This window comes from Gymnodraco acuticeps, unplaced genomic scaffold (genome assembly GCF_902827175.1).
Source record: "Gymnodraco acuticeps unplaced genomic scaffold, fGymAcu1.1, whole genome shotgun sequence".
NCBI lineage: Eukaryota > Metazoa > Chordata > Actinopteri > Perciformes > Bathydraconidae > Gymnodraco > Gymnodraco acuticeps.
In genome coordinates, this window is record NW_022989810.1 from 908,727 (window position 1) to 922,162 (window position 13,436).

Here is a 13,436-nt window from a genome sequence, read left to right on the forward strand (position 1 = left end):
CAGCGAGGGCGCAACGAGTCGTTTGGCTGATGCAGAGCGTAGTGCACGCGCTGGGGTGTACGGTTTAACCATGTCCTGGATGTAGGAAGGGCCAGATCCATTCGCAGCATGGTAAGCAAGTACCAGTGTCTTGAAGTGGATTCTAGCAGTTACCAGAAGCCAGTGAAGGGAGCGGAGGAGCGGAGTGGTGTGGGAGAATTTAGGAAGGTTGAAGACCAGACGAGCCGCTGCATTCTGGATGAGCTGCAGAGGTCGGATGGCACATGCAGGTAGACCAGCCAGGAGGGAGTTGCAGTAGTCTAGGCGTGAGATGACGAGAGCCTGGACCAGAACCTGAGTCGCTTTCTGAGTCAGCTGGGGACGTATCTTCCTGATGTTGTAAAGCGTGTATCTGCAGCAACGGGTTGTAGCAGCGATGTTTGCAGTGAAGGACAGGTTGTTATCTAGGGTCACACCCAGATTCCTTGCAGTCTGAGTCGGGGAAACAACTGAGGTGCCGATGTTGATTGTTAGGTCAAGAGTGGGACAATCTTTTCCCGGGAGGAAGAGCAGCTCAGTCTTGTCAAGGTTGAGCTTGAGGTGGTGAGCGGACATCCACTGAGAGATGTCAGCTAGACAAGCAGAGATGCGTGCAACGACCTGGGTCTCTGAGCGGGGAAAGGACAGAATTAATTGGGTGTCATCAGCGTAGCAGTGGTAAGAAAAACCATGCGGGCTAATGACTGATCCGAGCGAGTTTGTGTACAGGGAGAAGAGGAGGGGACCAAGAACAGAGCCCTTCAATTCAATACCTTTATTTATCCAGGTAAAATCCCATTGAGATCAATGATCTCTTTTTCAAGGGAGACCTGCAGCAGTAGGTTCCACAAGAAGACATAAACAACAGAACAACAAAAGGACATCATACAGCCCTGAGGGACCCCCGTAGTTAATTGACAAGGGTCGGACTCAGACCCTCTCCAAGTCACCCTGTAGGTACGGTCTTTCAGGTATGAGGTGAGGAGGGAAAGTGCAGAGCCTGAAACTCCAAGTTTTTGGAGAGTGCGAAGGAGGATCTGATGATTCACCGTGTCGAATGCAGCAGACAGGTCCAATAGGATGATGACAGAGGAGAGGGATGCAGTTTTGGCAGTGTGCAGTTCCTCCGTGACAGCAATGAGAGCAGTTTCTGTGGAGTGACCTGCCTTGAAACCAGACTGGTGCGGATCCAGAAGGTTGTTCTGATTGAGATAACAGGAGAGTTGTTTAAAGACAGCACGTTCAAGTGATTTAGATAGGAACGGGAGGAGAGAGACAGGCCTGTAGTTTATAACATCAGACGGGTTGAGAGTGGGTTTCTTTAGGAGAGGGTTTACTCTTGCCTCCTTGAGACTGTTTGGAAAGTGACCAGAAGTTAGAGAAGTGTTGATGAAATGGGTGAGAAACGGTAGAATATCAGGAGCGATAGTCTGAAGGAGGTTTGAAGGGATGGGGTCCAGAGGACAGGTGGTAGGGCGGGCAGAGGTAATGAGGGTAAGAACCTCACTTGGAGAGAGAGGGGAAAAGGAGGTTAGTGTGTTGGTGGAAGGAAGGTCTGGTGACCCAGCGGTGAGTAAAGGTGAGTCAGAAAAAGAAGAGCGAATATCATCAACCTTTTTTTCAAAGTGGGTAACAAAGTCGCTTGACAGAAGTGAGGAGGGGGGAGGAGCTTTTGGAGGGTCCAAGAGGGTGGAGAAGATGGAAAATAGTTTTTTAGGATTGGAATAGGAAGATTGGATCTTATCTTGAAAGAAAGTGCTTTTTGCCTGAGAGATCGAAGCAGAGAAAGAGGAGAGGAGAGCCTGATAGGTTAGGAGGTCGTCACCATTTCCGCTCTGCTGCCCTAAGGACGGTTCTATTAGCACGCAGTGCATCATTTAGCCAGGGAGCAGGAGGGGACTGACGAGCCTGCCGAGATGTGAGAGGACAGAGCGAGTCCAGAGTGGATGAGAGAGTAGAGAGGAGAGTTTCTGCAGCAGAGTTTGGAGGCAGGAGATGGAACGAATCAGAGGAAGGGAGGGCTGAGAGCACCGACGAGGCATATCCGCCTTAAGAGACACTATTTTGGGATACATTTGATCCATTTTCACCCTTTTCTCTGGTTCTTCCAAAAGTTAACTTCGACTTTTTCTGACTCTGGAGGGAATGTAACGGGAGTTGTCAGGGGACTATTATCCGCCTTAAGAGACACTATTTTGGGATACATTTGATCAATTTTCACCCTTTTCTCTGGTTCTTCCAAAAGTTAACTTAGACTTTTTCTGACTCTGGAGGAATGTAACGGGAGTTGTCAGGGGACTATTATCCGCCTTAAGAGACACTATTTTGGGATACATTTGATCAATTTTCACCCTTTTCTCTGGTTCTTCCAAAAGTTAACTTAGACTTTTTCTGACTCTGGAGGAATGTAACGGGAGTTGTCAGGGGACTATACCCGCCTTAAGAGACACTATTTTGGGATACATTTTTATCCATTTTCACCCTTTTCTCTGGTTCTTCCAAAAGTTAACTTAGACTTTTTCTGACTCTGGAGGAATGTAACAGGAGTTGTCAGGGGACTATATCCGCCTTAAGAGACACTATTTTGGGATACATTTGATCCATTTTCACCCTTTTCTCTGGTTCTTCTTAGACTTTTTCTGACCCATGTGCATCACCCTGGATCTCTGCCTGTGAGTGTGGGACCCTGCTTACAGCAGTGACTCTGCTGTAGAGTCAAATGTGGATGAAATGGACAGGTTTCAAGCTTCTTTCCTGGGTTACATAGTGCTGTGAAGCAGCCTGTCCTCTGGGTGGGAGAGCGAGGTGCTGGAAGGAGCTGCTCTCTGGGTCACAGCCTGCTGCTGCTCTCTTCCCCCCTGTATTCACATAACTTTTACCCAGCTTTCACACACTTATTGCTGGGTAAGAAAGCCATGTGCATGACCCTGGATTTCTGCCTGTGTGAGTGTGGGACCCTGCTTACAGCAGTGACTCTGCTGTGAAGCAGCCTGTCCTCTGGGTGGGAGAGTGAGGTGCTGGAAGGAGCTGCTCTCTGGGTCACAGCCTGCTGCTGCTCTCTCCCCCCCCTGTATTCACGTAACTTTTACCCAGCTTTCACACACTTATTGCTGGGTAAGAAAGCCATGTGCATGACCCTGGATCTCTGCCTGTGTGAGTGTGGGACCCTGCTTACAGTACGTCGTTTGGGGCTCTGTCACTTTGGGTAACCGCACCACTGTCAGACGTCTCCTGAGAATGGACGTCCATTCTCTCTAAATAGGGCTAGGGATGCTCCGATCGCCAATTTCGGGGCCGATCGCCGGAATCAGTATCGGCCGATACCGATCGCCGATCCGATCGAGTGGGCGGGGCCTAAATGGAAGATTTAAACATCACTTTAAATCTTCCATTTAAAGTGATGTTTAAACTCAGTCAATGGGGCTCATTCACTGGAGCTTCCACAAACAATCAACTTAATTATTACATTCAAATGATGTACATTATTCAAGTTTACATTCACTTTGGATAATAACACGGGAGAAATTAGCGGAAGCGCTCTCTTTTCCTCTCTCCCTCTCTCTCTCCCCCCTCTCTCTCTCCTGACAGCCTGTCAGTATCTCATGCAGCTCACTGATCCAGTAATGAGTGACCCGACAGTGAAGAATAAATATATTTATAATAACTAGTTTAGCTTGTTCCAGAGGTAGATAAAATAGCTAAGTGTGTTAGGTCTAACTCTTGTGTGTTTCGTTCCGCTTACCGGTCCGGCGGGCGGAGCTGCAGGATTTCTGCTTCACACACACGTTGCATACCGCTATTTTACTGTCTTTTTCGGACACCTTAAAATAATGCCAGACCGGTGAAGCCATTTTGGCGAGCTTGTTTTGCCGCACACAGAGAAAAGTGTCATGTATTTTACGTCATGCGATCGGCTCTCGCGATCGGCATGTTTAGAGAGCACCGATCGATCGGTAGAGAGTGAGTATCGGCCGATCTCGATCGGTGACCGATCGATCGGAGCATCCCTACTTTAGGCTCTATTGATTGGCTGGATGAAGGGCTATTCAAGTGGTCAGACTGTAAAGTTAACTTTTTTAAAAAAAGTATATACGCTGATTTACAGACGTCTTTTACCCTATATAAGTCAACGGGAAAGAGTATATTTGGGTCCAATGACGTCACAGACTGCTACGGAATTTGTCGTATCATCATTTTGCCACTAGGAAAATGTGTTTCAACGCCTGGTTCAAATTCCACTTGGGCTAGATAGAAATGTTTTAGTTTCAGAAACAAGGGTCTGCTCTTATTCTAAGTTATTGAATCCCCTCACTTTAAGTATTCATTTGGACTGTGGTCTGACCCACCATCTGCAACATTTTTCTTAGTCTGGAGCTGTGAACATACTCTTTTTATATAAAACTGCCTAGGCATCAATTGGAACCGTCACCGTGTCATGGTAACTTGATCGAAAGAACACTTGATAACACAACAAAGTTAAGATATCTTTTTGGAGAGATGACATGGCCATTTTAACAGAGAACCTTGAACCTGTCCGAATGAAAATACATTCTTGAAGTAAGACATTATTACCTGTATCTGTTCAACCAACAAAACTATCTATTAATGTATCTGTACTTGGATAGAAGACTTGAAGTGGGCATGGTTTTATACTGAATGTTATGTCAACTCGGGCCAATATTAAACTGTCTTATTGAGGAGCTTCGACCTGATGTCAGACATTACATTACATTACATTACATTACATTGCATTTAGCTGACGCTTTTATCCAAAACGACTTACAATAAGTACATTCGACCAGGAAGACACAACCTTGAAGAAAACAGAATCATATAAGTACATCAGGTTTCATAGAGCCAAACATTTCAAGTGCTACTCAACTGGCTTTAGATAAGCCAGTCCTTTATTAGTATAAAAGTGCTTCGTTAATAGTTCTAACGCGCTTCAGACACTGAAGATGTTTTTGGAAGTCATGGCCGGATAATTAACTTGATGAAACACTGCCTTTGCCTAACCAGCCCGGAGCTTCTCTTCTCCATATTCACTAATACTTAGAGAATAATCAACATTCAGAGAGAGGCCGATTGGCTCTAGAGAAGTCTCTACCTGATAAGATGTCGCTCCTGCTCGATGAGCCTTTGCGTCAACTTTTCCTGTTATTATTTGAAGTAGAGATGGTTATATAAATGCTTTCGGACAAGCAGAGTCAACAATCAGGAACATATCTGGACACAGAAATGTCGTTGAAGCCAAACACAAAGAACAGGACCACCTTCTCATACCAGGAGAAACAGCTCTCCCAAGCTTGTATGCCTGTGCTTGCTAACATCAACAAAATACCATATTCGGTTGATGTTGATCTGCAGAATAGTTTGATCAATTCTAAAAAAAAATCCTGTAGTTGTATTTAAGTCAGCCCCTTCTCAAACACAGGAACCGGTGAGGTTGGATCTGAATCTCTGAACAGGAAGCTGGAGGTCTGGGATCAGGACTGTGCGCAGAGAAGCTGACTCTACAGGCCCACACTTCCTGTTTTTGACATGTGGAACATCCCCCTCTCTTAGTGTTTAAAACAGGACCCAGTCTGGGCCCGGCCTATTCCCCTTGATGTTATTTATTCCAGGACTGGTATTGTGCTCAGCTCTGGGCTGTTTAGATCTCCTGCCGAGAAGCTGGTATAAATACCACACAGACACAGAACAGCAGAGAGCAAGCTGACCTAAAATGAGAAGGTTGAAACTACAGCTTTTTCAACATCAAAACAAGAGTGTAGTGGAAAAGCACTAATTTCATGCTTTCATAGTTCTGGATGGTATTTCGGACATAGAGAAGTACATAGAGGCTATATGAGATGTGCAGCCTACGTCCCTTCAGCAGCTCTGGACATTTGAAAGCTAGGAGAATAATTGTATTCTTGGTTGTATGCATATTCTGGCAGTAGCTCAGTCAGTAGGGGCTTGGACTGGGAGCTGTAGGGTTGCCGGTTCAAGTCCCCGACCAGACCTAAAATATGGAGTGTGGACTGCTACTTGGAGAGGTCCCAGTTCACCTCCTGCCCTGCCGTGGTGCCCTTGAGCAAGGCACCGGACACCCCCCTTCCCCACTCACTCCTATTGCTCCCCGGGCACTGTACAATAGCTGCCCACTGCTCCTGGTACTAGGCTGTGGTCGAATAGTCCATTTAGCTTAGGAACCTTCCTAACGGAGTGAAATGACCCGGAAGTACGTCAGTGGCAGTCATGATAAGTGCCGTTCGAATTCTCTAAGGCTAAATTCCAAACCACCCCCTACACCCTACCCCTCCGTTTGCGCGTTCGCACGGATGATGCGCCACACACAATTAAAGATGTTTTATTTGAGTTATCAATTATTTTTTTTGTCAAAGAGATGCTGATTTGAAACCGTTGTTACATACAGTTACGGCATTTCCTGTTTCTGCCGGAGAGAGGGGAGTTTGTCCCAAAGCTTGCCGCTGTATTTACTCCCTCCATCTGACAGGAGGGAGCCTCATGTGTCACTCCACGGAGTTCACTCCGTCACGGAGGGGGAGTGGGTAGGGTGTGGTTTGGAATTGGGCCTAAATGAAAGGAAAGGAGGTTTCAAACTTCCTTTATAACCTCCTTTAGCTTAGGAACCACTGGACCTCCCTTTACGAAAGGAGAGGAGAGAATGCTGCCTCACAATGCATTGCAGCCGCAGCATTTGCCGTCACACAACAGTCGGCCGCTCACGGAAATAACCGATTATGATCGAGATATTTTATAATGAAAGTTACGGTGCTTATTAAGCTTTTTACAACTTATGTGGTAGCTTGCCAAAGTGCTTTGTTTTGAACGTTCATCAGTATTATAATCAAAAAGAGAAATATGAACATTAGTTTTTACTGAAATGATCAAATAAAGTCAACATCTCACAGTCTTTACTGAGCTGTGTGGGGTTTGTTCAACTTTTAAAAGATGTTTGAATGGTGATATACACAGTGATAGATGTTAAGGTCTAACGTTTATAATAAATACATTTGTATTGATTTTAAGATATTTTCATACAATAACACGTATTGGGATCATTTGTATTCATGTGGACCGGAGGGAGAGTGTGAGGAGCATAAGTTTCACTTTCCTTTTTTATTTAAATTCAAATTTTGGTCATGAAGAATATGTTTCTCTGTTGTCCACGTTCATAAAGCATAAAGCAACAGCATCGGAGCACGGTGCAGAGTCTCTAGATGAGTTTACAGTAGTCCCTCGTTCTTATTAAACATCCATGTTATAGTCCGCTGTATAGAAAACTGTAGTTTCCATAGTTTCCCCACAGCAGCAGACGCACATTCATGACGTCCACTGGCGCATCATAAACACGTCGGATAGTGAAAGTGCAGTCGATTCTCTAAAGTACCGCAGTCTCTTCTCCTAAGTCCTTTTGAATGATCCTATCCACTATCCCTTAACCCCGTGACATTTCACTCAGAGGTCAAGGAATAGACGATAGGGATAGACGTTAGGAGCTGATTTTTGGACTATTCGACTGCAGCCCTAGACTCCTGGTACTAGGATGGGTTAAATGCAGAGAACAAATGTCCCTATGTGTGCTGTGTGCTCTGCATGTGTGACCATTAAAGAGGGTTTCATCCCTCCCAATTCTAATTCTATATTTCTGCAACTAGAGCCTCAGTCTCACTTTCCCCTTGGTTGTCTGGGGCCCATGGTTAAAGCATGGTATTTCCAATCTAAGGGGCGGAGAGTGGTTTACGCCAGTTTCCTTTTCAGATTATCTGTCTGAAACCTTTGTGGCCCGGAGGTTAGGAGAAACCTCTGTGGCTGCCATGTCTGGGATCTGGTATGTTGAAAGAAACACAGCTCCATGATTGTCAAAGATTCTCAAAGAGTGTGTGAGGAAAGACTGATTACCCATTGATGCAGAACAAAGTACATCGTAAGAACGGTTAATGTGAACTGACTGCAATTATAAAGCGCTTTTCTAGTTTTTTTTTACAGAACAACTCAGCATTCACACACATCGTTGGCCATGCCTTCGAAAGCAATTTGGTGTTCAGTATCTTGAAGGTAGGACACTTCAACGACCCCTATCAATGTCAGCTAAAATAATGAGCTGATTACAGGATACAGGAAGTGACAAAGAAGGGGACACACCCCCATCTCCATCAACTGGACTACTGTAGAGAGAGTCAGCAACTTCAGGTTCCTCGGTGTCCACATCACTGAGGACCTGACATGGACTCTTCACACCACCACCATCACTAAAACAGCTCGACAGCGGCTCTTCTTCCTCCGCAGGCTGAGGAGGTTCAACATGGACTCCAGGATACTCTGCAACTTCTGCAGGTGCACCATAGAGAGGATCCTGACCTACAGGTGCACCATAGAGAGGATCCTGACCTACAGGTGCACCATAGAGAGGATCCTGACCTACAGGTGCACCATAGAGAGCATCCTGACCTTCTACAGTTGCACCATAGAGAGGATCCTGACCTACAGGTGCACCATAGAGAGGATCCTGACCTCCAGGTGCACCATAGAGAGCATCCTGACCTACAGGTGCACCATAGAGAGCATCCTGACCTTCAGGTGCACCATAGAGAGGATCCTGACCTTCTACAGGTGCACCATAGAGAGCATCCTGACCTTCTACAGGTGCTCCATAGAGAGGATCCTGACCTTCTACAGGTGCACCATAGAGAGCATCCTGACCTACAGGTGCACCATAGAGAGCATCCTGACCTTCAGGTGCACCATAGAGAGGATCCTGACCTTCTACAGGTGCACCATAGAGAGCATCCTGACCTTCTACAGGTGCACCATAGAGAGCATCCTGACCTTCAGGTGCACCATAGAGAGGATCCTGACCTTCTACAGGTGCACCATAGAGAGGATCCTGACCTTCTACAGGTGCACCATAGAGAGGATCCTGACCTTCTACAGGTGCTCCATAGAGAGGATCCTGACCTTCTACAGGTGCTCCATAGAGAGGATCCTGACCTTCTACAGGTGCACCACAGAGAGGATCCTGACCTTCTACAGGTGCACCATAGAGAGGATCCTGACCTTCTACAGGTGCACCATAGAGAGGATCCTGACCTTCTACAGATGCACCATAGAGAGGTTCCTGACTATTGGCAGCTGCACCGCCCTCAGCCCTAAGTCTCTACAGAGGGTGGTGAAAAGTGCACAGCACATCCCCAGGACGGAGCTGCCATCCGTAGAGGACCTCCACACCCAGCGGCTCAGGAAGAAATCCCTCAGGATTATATTATTATTCATATTTTATTACAATATGCAGTATTTTATTCCACTATAGAGCATTACATTTTACATTTTATTTTATCATACTATTTTACATGTTTATAGTTGACTTCTTTCTGCTTATGTCTGATGTATATTTATGTTGCATTGTCGGAAGAGCCTGAGACTTAAGATCTTCATTGCCAAAACTACACTGTACAGTAGCTGTCGTGCATAGGACAATAAAGCCTTAGAAGTCTTGAAACATTTTTCAAATAAACTGCATTCCTTCAAGTTTATTGCCAAAAACCTACATTTAACAAGACTATATGGAACATAAAAATAACATTATAGTTGATCTTCGTACAGTATTGACTGAATAGAGCTTAAACGCAGCATAGTGCAACTCTACAGAACCACTGTGAACCAGGAGCTTACACCCTGAAGGTTTACTGGGAGCACTGCATGCTGTAGAGAAAGTTGAGTTTTCATAATTCTGGCTTCAACTTACCGAAGTATTGGTTCTCATAAACTCCCTACTACAATAACGTTTAATGCTCACAAGTAGAGAACTTCTATCATGTTTGCATTTGAACTGAAATGTTGCATTCTGTAACTAATAAATACAATTAAAAAAATGAACAACTGTTCATGTATTCATTCATCACTTCTTATCAGACCAAACCCCACAAAGTCACTGCAACTGGAAATAGTTACAGCAAGAAACTGTATCTTTGTTTTTCTGTTTGGAATAGACAAAGTTATAAAATAATAATGAATGAACGTTGGACCCACTGGTAGTTTTGAAATATTGACAGAACAAAGCCAAATATTTCCCCTTTATTCCAGATAATCGTCTCCTGGCTTCATCTCTAGACAAATGAGAGGGGTCTCTAACCTCTCATGTTTCCCTCAGCACGAAAGTTCATTTCTCCAAATATCAAACTTTTCTTCTACCTCTGACATGTCTTCTGTCTCCCCTCATGGACCACAAGGCTTTCTCTTAGCACGCTGCTAACTCTTGGCCACGCCGCATCACCCTGCCTGACCCTGAGCTCAGAACATGCAGACCCTGCCACGCCCGCAGGCTAATTCAGGATGAGTCAATAAAGTGCTCAGAGACACATAGAGAATACACTTTAACTCACAACAACAACAACAACAACAACAACGCAGGGTCGTATTTCCATCCACCATCCTGCTTGCTGTTGTTGGGATGGTGACAGAGGACACACACACACACACACACACACACACACACACACACACACACACACACACACACACACACACACACACACACACACACACACACACACACACACACACACACACACACACCACACACACACACACACACACACACACACACACCACACACACACACACACACACACACACACACACACACACACACACACACACACACACACACACACACACACACACACACACACACACACACACACACACACACACACACACACACACACACACACACACACACACACACACACACACACACACACACACACACACACACACACACACACACACACACTCCTTCGGTTTCTCTCTCTTCCTGTATACCTCTCTGCAAACGGGCTTTAAAGTGTCAGGAAGTAGTGTTGCCAAAGTATCAAATTAGAAAATATTAACTTAAGATTGTTAAATATAAATTACTCTTATATTGTAGTGTGTGTGTGTGTGTGTGTGTGTGTGTGTGTGTGTGTGTGTGTGGCCTAGCATTACTATACTTGTGGGGACCTAAATCTGTTTACACAGTCACGTGTGGGGACTCGCCTCCCTTATGGGGACAAAATGGAGGTCCCCATGAGGGGATTCATTAATTTTAGGGTGAAGACTTGGTTAGGTTTAGGGTTAGGGTACACACACACACACACACACACACACACACACACACACACACACACACACACACACACACACACACACACACACACCACACACACACACACACACACACACACACACACACACACCACACACACAACACACACACACACACACACACACACACACACACACACACACACACACACACACACACACACACACACACACACACACACACACACACACACACACACACACACACACACACACACACACACACACACACACACACACACCACACACACACCACACACACACACACACACACACACACACACACACACACACACACACACACACACACACACACACACACACTCCCAGATTAAGACATAGAGTAGAAACTGGGCCAGAGAATGTGTTCCTGTAGTACCTCCTGTCTGTTTCTATGTTCCTCTCTCTGAAATAAACACAGACAGACACATACTTGCATGTTGGAATGTGTCTGTCCCATTTCAAAAGTCTCAGACTGTCTACAAAAGTCCACTAGGCGGAGGGAGCGGGGCTGACCGCACGGAATAGAAAAGCGTGTACTTCTTTATTTAAATTTAAATGTATGGGATCTAGTTTTAGTTTTATGTGCTGAAACAGATTACATGTTTGGAAAGTGAGGACATTTAGTCCAGTCCAAAGAGTTGATGGTTAAGATTTAGTTTGTGGGTTAAATGTAGGTTTTAGTTTTTCAAGAATATATGAATAAAGTACCTACTCCATACCGTGAAGTTAATTAGATCTTTAATTAGATGAATAGTTCCCTCTGCTGAGGGGAAGCACTGTCCTGGCTATCATTTAATCTTTATGATTCTATTCCCAAAATGCACTGTCCATGTGTTTGCTTGGAAGCGCGTGCATAAGACTACAGTATGCACAATCATGTAAAAAGAACTTTATTTTGAGAAAAAGTTGATGCAAATGCTCCGTAAAACGTATCAAGAGTGGTTTTTTTAAACACTCTTGTGTCATGAGAGTAATGCGAACATGAGCTGGACTAATTTGGACACTTCAACACTTTCCTCATAGTAGCCGAACAGCTTCCTCCACTGCTGCAGTTGTCAGTGTCATGTGGTTTACGCTTCACCTCAGCAGGTGCTCTCTATGTTAATGTACCATTACATCACACTTTGTCCTTAAACTGTCATTTTAAATGAATATGTTTGTAACTGACCTCCGATAGCTTCACACCTCGAAGTCATCTCCCAAAGCACCAGGGCCATGGAGTAAATGTCCGTCTGTTTGAAGGACTCCATGTTCTCCAGATTCAGTCGGGCCTCCAGCACCTCCGGAGCCATGTAGCGTGCCGTGCCCACCTGCAGAACAGATATGTTAACACACAAGTACACACACAAACACTGAGCATAGCATACACTTACTGTCATGAGGTAGAAAGATAAGAACATAAAAACAGCTGTATCAAACAAGCCCCCAGGACTTTCAATCATTAAGGCCTAAAAGTTATAAGATGTGCAAAAGGCCGACTCCAGAGTTATTTTCCCTCTCCATTCATTTGATTGAGCTGAGAGTGGCTGCAACGGGTATTTTTGTTCTGGAGAGTCAGGTCATTTTGGCTTCATGCGCCATTGAGCAACTTTCTTAGAAATGACAGGGCCCCGCCTTCAACGCTGTATCCAGTTCCCTTTATTATACAGCCATGGCCCACACATTGAACACTATACAGTCTGGAGGGGAGTGATGTTTACCAGTTGCAGGCTTTGAATCATTTGCTGTTATTCTGATCTAGAACACTGCAGGTAGAACTCCAATGTCTTGCTCAAATACAAAAGAGCAAACTAAGTCAGTGGATAACACATGTTGAATGATAAAAAGCGTGTTAAGTCATATTATAAAGGAATAAAATCAGACCTGTCCACTGTTGGCAAGGTCATCCACAGTCAGACAGCTGTCCAAACGGAGAGCCAGCCCGAAGTCACTGAGGCACAGCGTCAGGTCGTTCTTCACCAGGATGTTGGAGCTCTTCAGGTCCCGATGCACTATGGGCACCTTTAGGCACAACAGCAGTATGGGTGTCAAAAGAACCAATTAAATAAAAACATTTACATATTATGACATTTCATTGTGTTCATTACACTAGACAATAGCCAATAGCCAATGAGGCTCAAGAGTGTTTGTTTAATGACGATCATTACAGCATGAACTTGTATAGGTGCTTTTCTTTCTGTAGCTATTTGACATGACGATGGTGATTATGGTTGGTATTTCTAAGCTCTGATATGCTGTCTGTCAACAGGATATATTCACTCAGT

General features: G+C 44.9%; 1 protein-coding gene across 1 annotated transcript in view; it reads right to left on the reverse strand.

Annotated features, from left to right (window-relative positions):
• Nucleotides 1-13,436, reverse strand: part of LOC117553895 (TGF-beta receptor type-2-like) — a 50,243-nt gene that overhangs the window by 8,561 nt on the left and 28,246 nt on the right. The window contains exons 7-8 of the mRNA XM_034228005.1: nt 13,036-13,173; nt 12,341-12,482 (exon numbers count right to left, since the gene is read on the reverse strand). Coding sequence (XP_034083896.1) covers nt 12,341-12,482; nt 13,036-13,173 — 280 coding nt within the window. The remainder of the gene's footprint in view (nt 1-12,340; nt 12,483-13,035; nt 13,174-13,436) is intronic.